This window comes from Strongylocentrotus purpuratus, unplaced genomic scaffold (genome assembly GCF_000002235.5).
Source record: "Strongylocentrotus purpuratus isolate Spur 01 unplaced genomic scaffold, Spur_5.0 spur5_scaffold_18, whole genome shotgun sequence".
In the NCBI taxonomy this organism is placed as follows: Eukaryota; Metazoa; Echinodermata; class Echinoidea; order Camarodonta; family Strongylocentrotidae; genus Strongylocentrotus; species Strongylocentrotus purpuratus.
The window spans coordinates 12,376,654-12,395,418 of record NW_022145603.1 but is presented as its reverse complement, the minus strand read 5'-3'; the positions used below and the strand labels follow the sequence as shown (position 1 = coordinate 12,395,418).

General features: G+C 37.2%; 1 protein-coding gene across 2 annotated transcripts; it reads right to left on the bottom strand.

The window, feature by feature from the left end:
• Positions 1 to 4,080: 4,080 nt before the first annotated feature.
• Positions 4,081 to 18,464, bottom strand: LOC580245 (deleted in malignant brain tumors 1 protein). Of its 2 annotated transcripts, none has more exons than XM_011679483.2 (8): positions 18,293 to 18,464; positions 12,528 to 12,887; positions 10,878 to 12,017; positions 9,854 to 10,171; positions 8,813 to 9,163; positions 7,968 to 8,303; positions 6,771 to 7,085; positions 4,081 to 6,032 (listed from the first exon to the last, which is right to left on the bottom strand). In XM_011679483.2, exons 1-8 carry the CDS (start codon positions 18,363 to 18,365, stop codon positions 5,713 to 5,715), a joined length of 3,213 nt encoding a protein of 1,070 aa, XP_011677785.2. In that variant the 5' UTR covers positions 18,366 to 18,464; the 3' UTR covers positions 4,081 to 5,712. The 2 variants fall into 2 exon arrangements, with proteins under 2 accessions (XP_011677785.2, XP_030845072.1); XM_030989212.1 differs by having other exon boundaries at positions 7,974 to 8,303.
• Between the last annotated feature and the right edge of the window lie 301 nt (positions 18,465 to 18,765).

Here is an 18,765-nt window from a genome sequence, read left to right as displayed (position 1 = left end):
TACAATATTGTGACTGGGGTAGGGACTAGAGTCAACAATTTGAACATGATTCATTATTTATCCATGTCTTTAGCCATCGATCTGCCTGCGGGCAAATAAACTATGAAACTCTTTAAGAAAAGCAGAGGGGTGTGCTGGGTATAAGAGACGATGTGAATTACTTTTTTACAATTCCGAGTCTGTAGTAAAAAGGGGCGATTGAGGGTACCCCCACCTTTTCCGGGTATATGAACATGTCCATGCAGAAATGCCATATCCCTTGATTTCGCCCCTTCTTTACTTTATGTCTGACTACACCCATCTGCATTGTCCTGAAAATAAATAAATGGAATAACAGCTTAGACCCCAATGGTAAATCATGCATTTTAACTGCATTATTTGAAAACTGTAAAAGTTTGTTGCAATTCTTGCCCCTACCATTCCTAACTTGAATAAAAATATTACGAATACGAATGACAGGTGTTAATTTGAATGATAACAATTACGCTTCGACAAGTGCATATTAATTTGAATGCTAGTTCAATGCAATTCAATTCAATCTATTTTGCCAACCAATAAAAAAAACATACATGGTAAAACAAAAGCAGTATACAAAGTTTCACACAATTACAATTACTAACATAGATAAACACAGAAATACACAGAATCAATTTACAAACATGAATAATACAAAGGAAATTGCTAATGCTGGTAGCAACCAGAAAGGAGGTGGTCCTTGTTTGCGGCTGACCAATTAATCAAATATAAAAAGTTAAGCTGTAATAAAAAGTGAAACAAACAACAATTACATGTAAAATATAATGAATTTAACAACCGTTAAAATCTGTAGCTAATATCAATATACGTCCATAGTTGAGCAGTTTCTAAATTGAATGACAGATCTATGAAACCCTTCGACCAAAATCCTAAATTAAATACAAAAACTGGAATATTGAATTATAATTGGCATGGCAAAGCCGATCTGCGCTAACTTAAATGCAAAGTAAATGAATTCGAATGACAAACACGCGAATTTGGCCGGGAAATCCTATATTAATATCATCATTATCATCATTACAATTACCGATGTTCTGTTGAACCTTAGGTAAACATTCAATGATCCGTCCTGCCAATTTTTCTATTCCCAGACATCCCCTCGCGTATACCTGCCCGCATTTTCTCGCCGGAAAATTGAAAGACTACTTAACCTTGATCATTTTTGCTACTGTATCCTAAAGGGAAGTAAATGAAACCACTCCTATTCTTAAAAAGGGTCTTAAATGGTATCATCTTTCCCACCAAGTGTTGAGATGATCAGCTCTCAGGGCCATGGTGTCACTTCCTGATAACTTCATTCATTAAGGTAACGTTCGAATAGAAAACGGTGAAATGATACATTCAACATTGACAGTCGGTTGGTCTTTAAAAAAAAAATATCAAAATATAGGCCTATTTTGACATTTATAGGATTATATGCAAGAGTAAACTCCTCATTTCTTTAATGACGTAACTTCACATTTCTGTATAACATAGAGCTCAGTGAATACACGTAGGGCCTTTATTGCGGACAGTTGCCATTTATTTAAAATATTGAAAAACAATTGGTTTATTTTTGCGTAAAAGGTTCCGTTTTTTAAAAGTTAAATTATTAATTTTCTTAATTTTCACTAGTTCGTTACGTTGGTTTCGTGTTTTTTTTCTTTGGTTAAAGTTTATTCAATTAAGAGTTATTTCCCCTATTAAATAAGTAGGGTAGAAAAAAAGAAGAAAAATCTGCCTCTCTCATTCAAAGTAAGATAAAACAAACAAAAAAGAGGGGGAAAAGTTGAATACAGATTAAATTGTTACACATTACTTAGAAAATGAACGAAAAGAGGGCGAAAGTTGCAAACAAACTTGATGCCAATGAAAAACGAATCACCCTAGAGAGCAAAACCTTGGGGGAGGGGGAGGGCTGGAGCAGTTTCTTATCTTTTTGATAATTCCAAATCCTTATATCTTACACCAACGCTGATGTGCTACTGTTGATCACCCTTTTCAAATAGTTTTTACACGGTTTTTGTCAAAATAAAGTCGGATAAACAGAACTCAACGTTATCTAAAAAGTGGAAACGTACAATAATTCTCTTTGCTCTCATAAGATGTGACATTTTACTTGAAAAACAAACCTTTGGAACATGAAACAATTATGTACTGAGTGTCTATTGAGAAGGGTGTCTCTTTTGTAGAAATAGATGTTAAATTTTGCATAACATATTGGGTTTTGTATTTATTACAAATATATTCACAATTGACATTTCATAGTCAAATCATGTCTGGTGATTCGCCTACACACAAAAAACAAGAACTCCCTGTTTCGAGTAAAACCCTTAACAAACTCATATAGTCGGGTGAATTGCAGTCGAAAATATGTATTTTTACACCTAAACTGGAGTACATGACCAAGCATCACATTTGTTACCGCCTTTGGTGAGTTTCATTTTACTCGATGTTATATAAACAAAATCACTTGAACGAGTATTCTCAACTGGTGTAGAAAAAAGTGAGTAAACATGCTCATGTTCTCGATGAAAATCATGTTAAATGAGTAAATCTACTGCCTAGTGAGTAAACCAAGTCATTAACGCATCACTGAGTTTTCATTAAACTGTGGGATATTTACTCATTGACTCGTTCTTCGAAAACTTCCAATACTATGTTACTTGTCAAGTGAGTGATCTCACTCATTGCATGTGTATAGGATCTAGAGTCGGAGAAAAACATCCACGAATCTGAGTACGACGGCACATGCGCGAGCTCGCGCATGCTGGGGCCAAGCAATGCAATGCATATGCATGCAATAATATACTACAGCATGCAAGAATAGACTCCATAGAATGGCTGACGTGCATGGGAAGAGCGAAGGCGTAAGTAAGAGTTTGTTTCGTTTTTATTTGAATACCCGTGAGTTTGTTTGATGTTTGCGTTTTTAGGGGGAAAAAAGACGTGTGGTTGCAGTACATGTACCATTAAATTACTCGTGAATGAGTTAAATGATTAACTCACAGGTGCATGCCCATCATCATTAATCACCAAACCAAATTATTTTATTCACTCGTAATGGTGTGTAAACAAGATTCACAATCATGAGTATGTTGAAGAATACTCATGAAGAATACTCACTTGTGTGTCATTATAGTGTCAATTGTAAAAACTCACTTATCTGCATTACAACAGGAACTAAGGTGAGTACCAAGAGAAAAAAACTAAATTGGATGAGTAAATTTTACTCATTTAGTGTGTCATTATAGTGTCAGTAAATTAACTCTTGTTTATGAGTAAACTTACACAATATTTTGTGTGTGTTATGAGTATGTTGAAGAATACTCATGAAGAATACTCACTTGAGTGTCATTATAGTGTCAATTGTAAAAACTCACTTATCTGCATTACAACAGGAACTAACATGGTGAGTACCAAGAGAAAAAACTAAATTGGATGAGTAAATTTTACTCATTTAGTGTGTCATTATAGTGTCAGTAAATTAACACTTGTTTATGAGTAAACTTACACAATTTTTTTTGTGTGTAAGATTACATTCGAAACGTAATAAATAATCGAAGCATCAACATACAGTTGCTACTTCTGGTGTTTTTTTGCTTTGAAGAGTATTTTCTCATATCTTCCATTGTGATCATAAAATACCTCGTACTGCATATGGGATACAGAACGTCATAAACAAACACTCTACGTATCTTCCACTCACTCACCCACTCTTTCCCACTATCTCTCTATCATTCTGTATAAGCCTTAGTTGGTTCATACTTTCTCTCTTCAGCGTATTTCATCGTCCCACTTGTTAATAAAATCCCTTTATACTCACTAAGATATTATTCATCTCTTATAAACATGTGTATTTCCTTCTCAATTTCAACAATATTATATTTCCACCTTATCTCTTACCAGGTTCTTCTATTTCGGTCTTCTTCTTTAACTTTGTATATTGTAAATAAATATTGATTTAGAAATGAATCGAACTTATCTTTACACCTTACAATACATTCTTGCTGGAGAACCCAATAAAATGAAAGCAATAAAGCACTTCACACTAATGGTAAATAATCCGATTCATGACAATTTTATTCCTTCACTCATGCAAACAAGTAAAATAAAATTAATACATTTCATACAAATCATCATAATTCTCAAAGTTATATTTTACCCAACAGCTACCTTCTCCATTCCTTTTTTTGAAAAACATAAGTAATGACTGTAAATGACGTAAAATTATGCTCTTAATTGAGAATTTAAAAAGGGTAAAAAATACCCGAAAGATACAAGATATTGAGATTAAAATTCTTAAATAACGAAGAAGGGACTGACTGAGATATTTGCCCAAAATGCCATTAGATGTTGTATACTGCAAGTTAGAATATTGGAATCTGTCATACTCTACTTATAATATTGGAGATTAACAACACCCATGTGTGTCTTATCATCATTATAAATAGTTTGAAATTGTAGATCGAAGAATCTTAAAGTTAATAACAGAAAAATATCCAACAGATGTAATACCTATTGCAATAATTAATATTTTGTGTTTGAAATGTTACCCACATTCGAGAGAAAAGCATTATTTTAATGTCAATTTTATACTGCAATATTTCAAATAAAAGGGCAAGGATCTAGTCAAATACATGGGGACATATGGTTTGGCCTTATTTCGTATATTTGCAAACATCTACAAACACAATTATTAATTTATATCAACCACGAAAGGGCAATCCAACCCTTAGAATAAATTCATTAGAAATACAAACGGAAAAAATCAGAGAGAAAAGAATAGCGAAAGTTTGAAATAAATCGGACCAATAATAAGAAAGTAAAGATTGTTTGCAATATGATATCACTACAGCTTTGAGGATTTCAAATAGGTTATTTTGTCAGTGTATTATTACTGGTTCTATAAAGAGAAAAGACAATTCTAAGTCATACATTTTCGAAGAATTGAAATATGAGTCTTCTTGTGTGTTGAAACAAATAGGAAAGTTGTCCGCCACTATACTTAAACGATACCGATTTAGTCACTTTGTAGAGCCCATACATGTAGTGATAGCATTTCTCAAACATCTGACATTTCTAGTTTGTTATCCGATTTCATTCAAATTGTTAACATTATGCTTCCCTGATTATTCGGTCTTTTTCTATAGTTTGCCATGAATTTATGATTTTCCTATAAGAGATATTTCTAATCGGTTTCGGTCTAAATGAAATCGCACATTTCATACTCGTAGCCAACTAGATATATGTTCAAAGAGTTTCATGAAATGTATCCATCACCACACATGAGAATTTATCCCTCATCACAATTAGTTAAAAACCATTAAACCCGACATTATTTTATTTCGAAAGATTAAATCCCCTTAATATACCAAAATACGAATAAACCTATTAGTATGAAACGTTTGCTACCAGAACATAAAAAAGAGCCATTGGCATATTCATACTATCATAAATGTGTTTTAATTTTAGTAATTGTTCTGTTTTACTTAATCTCGTCAAAGGGGACTTGAAACTGTTACTTATGGATAAAGACGGACGGTAAATGGAGGCCCCGATTAGGGAAGAGTCACCACTTTTGTATGTTAAGCCTCCAGTGCATTATTTGTATAAGAACAGGAGGAAAACCCAGTGGTTCACTTGCACACCACCAATCAGTTACAACGGAAGGAGAGAGCCGAGTGTTCTAGTGATTCAGTTTGATGTATCAACGCAAACTACTCCGGCATCTTCATAATGAGAACAATCGTGAACACCGAAAGCAGGGTGTGCACAGTCAAAGATAGTCTGCTCATCTCCTGTACAGCCAACTTCATCTAGTTGAATGGGACCAGTGCCTTGTCCGAATCGAGCTGATCCTGGAGCTCCAGAAGCCCCCTGGAATCCTAGCATGCGGCAGACAACATCGGCATCCTCGATACCCCATGAGTCATCACAGATAGTTCCCCAGACTCCGTTATGCTGAATTTCAACTCTTCCCTCTGCTTCATTGCTTCCATCAACCAGACGAACAGCTGAAAGATTAAATGAAATGCTAATACTCATAACCCTTCTCTTTATTTTGAAAAAAATGAAACGTAATAATTATGAGCATCGCGTCAAACGAATAATAACGAAAATTATGTGTCTATCATAACCTGCGTAAAAAGGTTGTTCAGTTCCTTTTGAACAAAGTACTCAAGTTCTGTATAATTTGGGTAAGGATAAATCCTGGACACACGATTTGAAATTACAAATGTTCTCACCCAAGGATCTAGGAATACTATTGCCCTCTTATTATAATAATTTGTATGTATATAAACAAATGAATAGATGTATTAAACAAATGATATTAAATATGCAATTGTGTCATGTCGGTATTGATAATCGGTCTGCTTTTTGTGAAAAAATGAAAAGTCTATGTAAGAGATATGGTTTTGATTTGATTTATAAACCATTTTTGATATTTGAACTGAGTTGAAGTATAAGTACAATTGGATCCTGATTTCGGAAAAGGTTATACGTGTTACATATAAGCGTTGATTATTGGAAACCTTCCTTTTCAGAACTTTGTTTTTTACGATAGTAACCCTATTTCACTTCCCGAATTACGAACCTACAAAATCATGGACCATTACCGAAAAGTATTTTCGGCATAACGAATATACAGAGTAACGAAACATAGAATTATGTAAATTCGGGAAAATGAGATGGAACCTTTATTTAAAATTGTGGGTATAAGTCTGATAACGACTATTTAACTTGTCTTGTACCTGCTGAAGGAATGCAAACTACTCCGGCATCTTCATAATGAGCACAATTGTGAACACCAAAAGCAGGGTGGGCACAGTCAAAGATAGTCTGCTCAGCTCCTGTACAGCCTACGTCATCTAGTTGAATGGGACCAGTGCCTTGTCCAAATCGAGCTGATCCTGGAGCTCCAGAAGCTCCCTGGAATCCTAGCATGCGACAGACAACATTGGCATCGGTGATACCCCATGAGTCATCACAGATAGTTCCCCAGACTCCGTTATACTGGATTTCAACCCTTCCCTCTGCTTCGTTGCTTCCACCAACCAGACGTACATCTAAAACATTAAATCAAATTATAATACGTAATACCATTCTCTAATACGATACAGAAACAATTAAGACTACCGCGTCGAAACAATACAAATTCTTCGTCTGTCGCAAACTGCGAAACAATTTGCTCAGTTATTTTTTAAACAAAATATTGAAGTTATGTACACGATAATAGATAACATATAGGACACCGGAATGAAAGTTACAAATATTCTCAGCAAAGGCTTTGGCAATACTAGTGGTCTCCCAATAAAATATTTTCTCGTTTATAGAATACAGATATATTTCAAAATAGATATTTGATATGCCATAGTACCTAAATTGTTTACATGATGATAAACCTGCTTTTACTGCAAAAGGACAAGTCTATGTACAATATATATTTTGATATTTAAGTTTATTTGAAGTATCAGTACAATTGGAACCTGATTTGGGGAAAAGGGAGTACATTTTACAAGTAAGGGTTGAACCTTATGCAACCTCCTTTTCCGAAATTTGGTTTTTATGAAAGTTCATAATTCAAAAGGTTTGTAAATTCGAAACATAAATATGATAATCCCAAATCAGCAGGCTCATAATTCTGAAAATGAAATACGGTTTATACATGTACTTCCGAACATTTGATGCGCTTTTTAGAAATGTCGTATATCCGAAGGTTTATAATTCCGAAAATTAGATAGTACGGCATAACGAAGGTTTTTGATTCCAATAGCAAAACAGGGTTTCATGTCATTTTCGGAATTACGAACTTTCGAAATTAGGAACCATCATAGAATTGAACCTTTGGAATTAAGAACCTCCAGAGTAACGAACCTTCGAAATTGTCTACATTTGGGAAAACGACATGTAACCTTGTTTATTCCTTTCAGTACAAAGCTGATATTTACCTGTACCTGCTGAAGCAGTGCAAACTACTCCGGCATCTTCATAATGACCACAATTGTGAGCACCAAAACCAGGGTGTTCACAGTCAAAGATAGTTTCCTCATCTCCTGAACAGCCAACGTTATCTAGTTGGATGGGACCAGTGCCTTGTCCGAATTGAGCTGATCCTGGAGCACCAGAAGCCCCCTGGAATCCTAGCATGCGGCAGACAACACTGGCATCGGTGATATCCCACGAGTCATCACAGATAGTTCCCCAGACTCCGTTATACCGAATTTCAACCCTTCCCTCTGCTTCGTTGCTTCCACCAACCAGACGAACAGCTCCTGTGCCGCCACCTAGAATCACAAGATGAAGAAAACGACAGAGCCGTTGTCTTTTCTTTTTTTAATCCACACACTTATTTCGAAGACTTTGGATAATAATGAAATATATGCTTATTGTTTAAATGATATATATATATATTTTTGACAACAAAACAATTGAGGCGTAACCATCACAACCCTATTAACCTACGAAGTACTACATTTATTTTACTTACTAACTTACCATGTTATCAAATTACGTCTATGGTACTCTGTCTATATTATTCGCAAGTTGTCGAAAACAGGGGGGGGGGATAGGGTACTTTAAAAAAAAAGGCTTTGAACAGGGCAATTTTGAATGAAGCGGCGTCAAATGTCGATCGACTTCTTCACTGCATTAGTGTAACAGTCAAATACATTGTAGTTCGACATCCATATGTGGTATTGGTTTTTCTTTTATAGATGAATACTTCTGATAACTGGATATTGCAATACAAATTCATACAAGTCATACCGCAGATATGGAATGATAACGTCCTTACCATTTGGGATACAAGAGATACTGACGTCCTCCGAATGCCTGCAGTCATGAATTAATGGTCTACTGTGACTGCACGACGCGATGCTATCTTCCTCCCCAGTACAGATAACGTCATCAAGGACGATTGGACCCATACCTCTGCCGTACTCTGCGCAACAGGAGAAGCCCTCGCCACCCTGGAAGCCAAGAGAACGACAGGCAACATCCGTAGCGCTCGCAGTCCACCGATCATCACAGACTGTTCCCCATTGGCCTTGGTAGAATACTTCGAGACGTCCTTCGTTCTCTGTGCTGCCACCAACCAGTCGGGTAAGTAAAATGTCTGTCGTAGAGAGCGTTGGCCCAAGTGTCACTGATGGTGTATGAGGCAAAAAGAGGTGTTGGGCGTGATACAATTTAACACAAACAAATAACGTTAATCTTACATTATGCTTCACAAGATTTAGACAAATTTCAAATGATCGTGTTTGTTTTTAAAAAGACTATTACTTGTTAGCAACCCAACTTATTTGTAAAGAGTAACGAAGAAGTGTAGCGAAGAGCGGATGTGGAAGGAAAACTGGCTCATGCGATAAGGATTCTTAAGATGAGATTCATGAGACACTCGATCCAAAAAGGCGGTTCGAGTAATCTGGCATTGACAAGAATGATGAAAGGGAAAATGAGCACCGAAAGAAGCAGAAGAATGGTATGTTGCTGATGGTTGGATACTCTGCTTAGATGACTTGCTGAGAGAGGAGTGAAAGAACGGGGAAAAGAGCCTTTCACGAAGACTAAAGCAGAGAATTGTGGAATGGCATGATCTCCATCGTAAACAGATGTGGCAACTAGACTGAAAGAGAGAGAGAGAGATGGAGAGACAAGTTGAAAACAAAAATCGTAAATTGCGTAAATCGACTCATGTCATTAGGGACTTCTAGATTTGCGTGGACTGATACGTGTGACGTTCGTTCAAGGCAGTGCATTAAAAGGACGTCGACCGTAGCAATCCCCATTGTCTTTGTGTGAATCTAAAAGTCCCTAATGATATGATGAACTGTACCTTCAAAGCCGCAGGTCACGCTGACATCCTCAGTGTGAGCGCAATTATGGACGGTAATCCCAGCATTTGGGCATTGTCCGAGGTTAGACTCAACTCCCAGGCACCCGACATCGTCCAGAAGGATTTCACCTGTACCGGGAGTCTGGTTTCCAAGACTAACGGCTTCACCACGGTAACCCAGTTGCCGACACACCACTTTGGCATCGTCATTGTCGAATTCATCGTCACAGACAGTTCCCCATTCGCCTGCGTATCGTACTTCGACTCGACCTTCATTTGGGGTCCCTCCACCAACAAGCCGGACCTGAAGTGGAGGGTCTTTGAAGGGTATTGGAAAGAGAGAAAAAAAAAAACGCAATTTCAATAGTTTTGACCATTACCTATTGAAATATGCGAACAAAACAATTAAGTTTTGAAAAATATGAACATGATTTCTTGGAGATATACAATAGGATATTGAAATTGACCTTGTGACGAGAAAGTATAAGCGATCGTATTATCTAATAATTTCGATTACTTGGACAAATATGCAGAGAACATGTATTTTGACCCAGCGTATATAACTATGTGCTATGTAGATTCTTAATATTTTTTCTTAGAGAAACTAGTCATGCATCGTACTTTTAAAACCATCGCCTAGGACCAGTCTCTTGTAAAGGCCAAATGTCTTCGCCATAGAATAAAATGATAACGGCTCTTATAATTGGTCATCATCTGCTCATTGATATTCATTGTCCTTGGAATCATTTTAAGAATCGAGATATTTTTAAAATTTAGATTTTCTTAAAATTTGTCCGACACATTCTCCTGCAACAATTGCTACACAGTAATTTTTCCAAACTTCCTACTTTTCTTAAATACCTCTGTCTTACACTCAGCCTAAACTAAAAACCCATTTGCCATTCTAATCATAACCTATATTTTGATGAAATAAGGCCACGAGCTATTGTCGGACCACCTCCCAAAACGTCCCTTTTCTAAATGGAAAATGTTATCATCAGTGTATCCTTTAAAGTGGACTTACATCTAGGACCGAAAGATGTCTCTAGGTACTGGCAAATCCCTTGTACATCATCGAATCCCGTGTAAAATGGAAGATCATACTGTTCTAAATCACCGAGAGTAATCTCATCTGAAGTATCAGTGATAACAGTCAGAGTACTGTCGATTAGAGAAACGCATTTTTCCTGAGTCGTCAGAACATTCAGCATACTTTCAACCATTGATCTTGCGGAAGCATACACGGCGTCTTCACCAAGAAGAGTCGCAGTGCGGATAGAAAGACAAAGCGTTTCCCTGTCGGGATAGTCGGTCAAAAGCGCAATGAGGGCGGGTATTTCGTCCACCATGACTCCAACATCGAAGCTGTAGAAGTAGCTGCTGGACTCTGAAAGAATGGTTTCGATAATGTCGTCCCAATTTGTGCAGATCTCATTAGCTGCTGGGTAGAGGTCTGCCAATAGTTCGGCCATGAAATCTATGGCAATATCACGTGGTGCGTATTCTCTGCTAGTCAGGTGACCCACAGCCGAGCATACAGTGTCCTCGTCGTATGAGGTGATGTTCAGCACGTTTTCGACAGCTTGGGGCAGGAGAGTGACGATGTCTAAGTTCCGAAAGGCATCGACACCGAAAGGAGGGCCTAGGTAGGATAGGTACTCACTGGAAAAGAAGCAAATGATTGGAGTGAAGGAGGAAAAAGAGATGGGATAATCAGTGGAGGATCCTCCTGGTGTCCGAGGAGTTTCAGTGCTTGGTGTATAGGGAATGCTGGTATCAGGTGTGTAGGGCGCTCCGGTGTAAGGTCTGGGCATTGCAATTGAGTAGACGAATCTACATATTTGCTCGCTGTCTAGATCAGTTCCATTGGACAGAGCTGTCAGCACGGGGTCGCACACCCCACGGAAGACATCAGGACCTGGATCCGCCAGCCGTGGCGCTACCAATCGGCAGAGGTGGCCCATGCCTTGGACCAGGCTGTCAGAATCCCAAACGGCTCCGACAGCATCGATGAGGTTTGCTATAGTGAGGAAAGGAGAGACCTCCCCAGGAACCTGAGGGCTGTAGTTATTCACGAATTGTTGGTAGTAAGGGTTTATACATTGATACGCAGCGTCCCAATCAATGGTTGGTCCAACCGGGAGAGGGCAAGGTGTCAGTTCTCCTGTAAAAATAAAGAAGAGATAAACAATCAATTGAAATTTAATTTGGTCAAGTATTATGAGCTTCCATGTACGCAAGAATTTTTGTAGATAATGTATCTTTAACAAAAAGTATTTAAACACTGAACAACATTAATTCAACATAAACATTGCAAGAAAGCCAGTCCATCGACGGCGACCATTTATTCGGTTTAATTTCAGTATTTAAGCGACATTACCTCTCTCTATGCACACAGGAGCTTAATTGGTATCCAGTAAATTTCAAAAAGTCAGTGTGATTGCATTAGTATGTGTGTGTTCGTAAGAAGTGGTTTAAGTGTCACTGAGCACTTGGGCATTAAGGAGTCAGGTCTATGTTTCACTAGCCTTTGACTTCAATGGAGCGTTGGGCGGGGTTAAGTGTTTGTGTTTATAATGGGAAAGCCCACATTTTCTGAACATTTTGTTTTCAAATACTCATTTTGGCAAAATATGGAGTTTCGTCTTTGTGTCTCTGAACCCTCGACACTTACTTCTGCATACGACGCCAGCGTGACTGTAGCTCTGGCAGTTACCAAAGCCTGCCTCAGTATGCGGGCATGTGAGGAGATTGTCCTCCGACCCAGCGCACTCGACGCGGTTGAAGATCGCTGGGAGATCGGTGTATCCATACCGTGAACAGCATATTGGTGCAATAGCTGCTTCAAACCCTAGCTGTCGACAAACCACATCGGCTTCTTCAATACGCCAGATACCATCGCAAACTGCAAACCATGAGCCATTGTAGAAGATCTCTACACGACCTTCCAGTTCTGTTGGTCCATCGGCCAGACGTACGCTGCCATCAGCGACATGCGTTTGGGAGACATCTTCCAAATTGAACGTTGGTATCGCTGTAATAGAGAGATCAGTATCGTATACTAGTAATCAGTGATAATGTCACACAAGTCTTGCTAACTATATAACCAATGTTTACCTTTTCCTTAAAATAAGTTCCAATTTAATCGTATTACGTTATTCAATATACACAAGACTATAAGTTCTGGAGCCTATGACCTACAGGCATGGCTTTCTCTTTAGGCTCCATCATATTTCTCCCTTTATTTAACTTAGTCTGATGTATTATTCTCTTGGTTTGTCTAAATATATATTTAACAAAATATATATAACATGCCGATTGTAGTAATGTATTATACAACATATGAAATATGAAAATAAACTTAGACTGAACTGAGCTGTAATTTGTAATCCATGCTCCCGTATATTTCGTATGTTTCACACTATATCTCTCTCTCTCTCCCGTTCTACGCAGAAAAGGCTCTTTGGTTACTATGGGTTTTGCGGCCAATTGTCAAAGCAATAAGTGGCATAACTTCATATCATGACATATGTATGCATATACACACAACCAAACAGCCAAGGTCATATTCAGTGTGTGTGCGTATGTGTGCGTGTGTGTGCGTGTGCGTGTGTGTGTTTATTGTGTGGGTGTGGAAGTGGGTTTATGTGTATAAGTGACGGTGACTTCCGCTTTTTAGTTGATCCCCCCCCCCCATTTCCTCAGAAATTAAGAAATTCTTGTAATAATTTTATTATGTGCAAAGTTTATTGTATTGTTTCTTGAAAAAAAATGAATTATGTATGAAATCAAATGTAATATCTTTGTTTACCTTTCTGTTGGAAATGAAATAAATATGAATATGAATATGAATGAAGAACTGTTGACATCGTCGTGAACACAAATCGAGACCTTTATGATCACAAGTACTTTTAATATGATGTGGTTGTTGATTATAATAGTCATGGAGGTGACAATAATGATGAGGAGGAGAAAGAACAAGAAGAAGAAGAAAATACTGATGATAGTATTGATTTTGATGTTGTAGCAAATAAACTCGGCTAATGGTTATGTCTCAAACACCAAAGGGGGCTGGGAAGCCTGTATGTTTCATAGTTGTCCGTCTATCCGACCACACATACGTACGTACACGCGATGATAACGCCTAAAAGGATTTTCGTAAAAATTGGCTTTGAGGAATTCTACGGCTGGTGTAAATATGATTTTGAAATGCAGATTTAATGGTTACTATCTCAAGTTGAACGTCTCGAAGATAAAGGAAATTATTATTGATTTTCGGAGAAGTCCACAAGCAAGACCACCGCTTATTGAGTTGACAGTTATAAGTACTTGGGAACAATGGTATCTGATTCACTCGACTGGTCATCGAATGTTACCTTGCTTAGAAAAAAGTGCAATCAGAGAATGTACTTCTTGAGAATGATGAGAAAGATGCATGTAGACAAAACAATTCTGATTCTATTCTACAGATCATTGATAGAGAGTACTAGTGTAGCTACATACAACATTATGCTATCTTGGGAATGCAACTCAAAAAGATAAGAAGAAGTTAGACAGTACGAGAGTAGCACAACGGATAATTGGCAGAGTGACTATGCAGAGTTACCCTCTGAATATGGTTAACCCCCCCCCCCCCCTGTACCACCATGACCTTTCCCCTTACCCTTAAACCACTTAATTCCACTATTGTATTATTGCGTTCGCCCTTACACTGTTAGAACAAGTATTAACATTTTTAATCAAGTTGGTTAAAATTTTAATCAACCACGGATTACCAGGTGAATCACACAATCGTTGGTTAAACTTTTACCAACAGCCTGTTGATTAAAATTTAACCTGTGGTTGATAAAAATTTTTAATCAATTATTGGTTAAAAAAATTTGCTCAATGTTGGTTAAAATGATGTTGATTAAACTTTAACCATTTGTTGATTAAAAATTTAATCTTTTGTTGGTTATTTATGCTTTGTTCGGGGCTGATTCACATGATGTTGGTTAAACTTACATAGGTCGTTGGTTAAAATTGTAAACATTGTAGGTTAATTCTTTTTTGATTCACACGATGTTGGTTAAACTTTAGTGGGTTGTTGTTACAGTTATAACCACTGTTGGTTAAACTTACGGGGGTTTGGAGGTATTATCCTCGTGTTTGTAGGTAAGAAATTGTTTAATATGATTATCATCAATGCTAAGATTGTAAGGAAGAAGTGAAATAAGGTTCTTGCTCAAATTAAAAACGCTTTGTGTCCCGGCCCGTAGGTTGTAGCTCAGCCAGTAAGTGTAACGGATGACCTACCCAAATTGCATGCATAAAGACGTTTCACTTTATGATGACATCTTATTTTATATTTAATTGTTTTAAACAATTAGATACAATTAGATTTGAAAAAATAAGATTATTATTCATGCATGCAATTTGGGTAGGTGATCCGTAATAGGCCTACACTTCTCCTTCTGTAATTGGGTCTGCCTCCTTCACGGTTGAAGATTCTTGCAGACTGATGAGTGTGTGTGTGCTTACGAGAGAGCCAGGTGCACGGTGCAAGTAAAATGTTACTTATTGGTTGAGCTACGTACAGCCTAGGGGAAAAAAAAAAAAATCGTTTTTGATTTGAGCAAGAACCTTATTTCACTTCTTCCTTACAATCTTAGAATTGATGATGATAATATTAAAATAATTTCTGACCTGAAAACACGGAGATAAGACCGTCTAAACCCCCATTTCTCAGGTCCTCGCGACAACCTCCATTGTTAATTTTGTCGCACGCGTAAACTGCATGTACTTTGCATGTACTTTATTTGTATGTCGAGCGATCGCTAGCTACGCGCTTCGATATCGTTCCGTTGGGTCACGTGACCAGTACTTTAATCAACATTGATTAAACTTAACCGGAAGCGGGCTATCATTACTGTCGGAATTTTGTTTTTAATCCATGCTGGGTTACAATTTTTGCCAACGACTTAGATTTAACCAACATAGGTTAAAAGGAATAATTTTGATCAACACTGTTTTTAACCAACGCAAGATTAAAAGTACATTTTAATCAACACTACATTTTTAACCATGGTTGAGCGTTTTTTAATCAACAATTTTTTAACCCGCAGTTTTTTAATACTTGTTTTAACAGTGTACTTGGGTATTATTTGTGTCTCTTTTGTATTCTTGCCTGACTACACATGAGTGTTTTTAACTTCGCCATGATTGTATTATGTATTTAGTTACTGATGAGCCTTCTGGCGAAACAGTCTGTATAACTCGTACCAATAAAGTGTAACCTTCCAACTCCTATATCTATATATATATATATATATATATATATATTTTTTTTTTTTTTTTTTTTGGGGGGGGGGGGGGGGGGAATCACAGCGATTGAAATCGCGCAAACCCTGCTATTCTGTAAATTTGCATGTGTATATGGCAGTTTTCTTTTTTCATTTTCAAAAATTTGTCCGGTCAGTAAATATTCCAGACCAAGAAAACGACGTGTGGAAATGATTTTGTATTTATTGATACTTTATCTCTTTGTTAAACTCATAGCCTGCATTGTGGTTGCATGCACGCTATTGTTATAGTGCTTTGTACACACGAGCAAGCTACTGTTACTCTGCTTCTTGCATGATTGCACGCATTCGTAATAGCAATTATTGTTCATGCCCATTGGACTGTGCCTAGTGTTTTGCACGCGCTATTGGTAGTACCATCGCGTTAATCCTATTATCTCGTTATAAATTTGGCACTGGGGGGACTTGTGGCTTGGCACAATGGGGATTAGCCCTGTGGCAGGATAAGATTTAAAGAAGACTTGAGTTATTAAAGTTAATCACTTTGATGAAAAGCCTCAATTATAATTCCTTATAGTCTTTTGAAATGCATTTACACTCATGATCCAATTTTTTTCCCATGATTTTGTTGCAAGTTTAACTAGAACACGCAGATAAGTAATACAAAACTAAATTTGTCCTTACCCGAGTATTTTGCAACGGCCGCTTAATATACTTATGTTGTCTTAGCAAGTGCATATTTCAACGCATATCCACCTTTTCTACACCTAAAATTTACTGCACGGTCATCGGGTACTGTTGCTAAAAGCATAACATATGAATAATGTCTGTTTGCATCATAACATATCATATACAATTGGCTTTTGTGTTGTCTTTATTTTCATCTTCAAACACTTCAACGAGCAGTTAACATAGTCCAAAATCATAGTCCGAAAATGTATTTAGGCTATAAGAGAAATATCAAGTTGCGCCTATTGCCAGTACGTTGAAATTTCCGGTAAGCGGAAGGCAAGCTGTGGTTTTGCTAATGCGTAAGTTTAAAATATAGTGATATACACTCCAACATCAGCTTACAATGGAAAAGACTCATTTTCTTCCTCACCTATATTTTTTGTTTAACTCGGATGCAGAAATGAATATGGCCCAAAACTGCAGAGGCGAAATTAGATTTTTTTTTTCACGTGGAGGGGAAACATTCCTATTGCATTTCAGTTTCATTTCTTACAAGCCACAAAAGAAAGGGGGATAATCACTTTCGTAGTGTCTTGTTTGGTCCAAAATTGTGTTACAAGCAACAAGGGTCGGTTTTGAGTAATTTTTCTAGGGGATTTAATCAAACACCATCGATTAGAAAAGATGGCCCACTGTATAAATCTAATTAGGAGGGGGATGTACCCCATTCGCATGGATTTCCACACATATCGGCCACAAAAGGCCGCACGAATCTACGTAAAGTATTGAAATATTATTTCAACATTGTAGGATTATTTTAAAACAGAAACACACGAAGCAAAACAAGAAAGAAATAGTAGTATATAATCTATAAACCCAACCTAAAAGGCAAATAATATTCAAACGAAAGTGTACACACGGAATTATACAGGACAGGAAATAATAATGCTATTACTATAAACAAAACAAAAACGCAATAAAAAGCATATTAAGTAGACGCAACTCCTCGAAAAGGCAAAGGCAAATTATATCAAAACACAATTGTAGAAGTTTTATCGAATTATACGTGTCAAAAAATAAACTTTCCATTTAAAATCATACAAATATAACGAGATTATCTTTGACGGTTGAATGGCAGTTAAAGAGTTATAGGGGAACATTTAAAAGTAAGAAACAAAACCGTACCGAGATGTCGTCGAGCTAATCATTCCAAAAACTAATTTGAGAATATTGATACATGTATAATTCAACTTGGTGATTGTTTTTTCTCCACATGGAAATCTCACCTACCGTATGCGAAGTAGCACAATATGTGGCTACCAAAGCCAGCAGGATAGCGTTAACCAAAACAAAAACATCATCAAAACATAAATAAACAAATTCAATAAAAGACCGACATGGAACAGATATAACTTTGACATGCATGATTTTGTCCATGTCTAACATGTCTTAATACATTCGTAATGGGGATAGTTATGTGTCTTACCGCCTTCGGGTGAAGAAGCACAACATGAGGCTACAAGAGCCACCAGGAGGGCGCTCAAAAGAGGGACCACCATGGTCTATCTGGTCCGCAAAACCAACTTCCAAAAGATCGACAGCAGATAAAGTTGTATTATCGGAGCTGTTTCTTGGTCCCTGGTCCTAACTTGGCAGCGAGCAAAGCCGGAATGCTCTTACGCAAAACTTTATTCGAGGATATACTTCTAAATTTGCTACCAGTACCAGTATAATTCGCCAAACATTATGCATGCTGCGTCTTCCTATTGGATAATTCACCAGCCAATCATATTGCTTTCGTCGTCTAGACAATACTCAGACAGGGAAAGACCATGACATTAACCCATTGTATATGGGAAAATGGTGGTCCGTGTATTAAGCATATGGGAGCGAGAGAACTGAGTTATCAATGGAATGATAATATGAGCAGGTTTTTTTTACGAGGTCAGTCTTACAGGA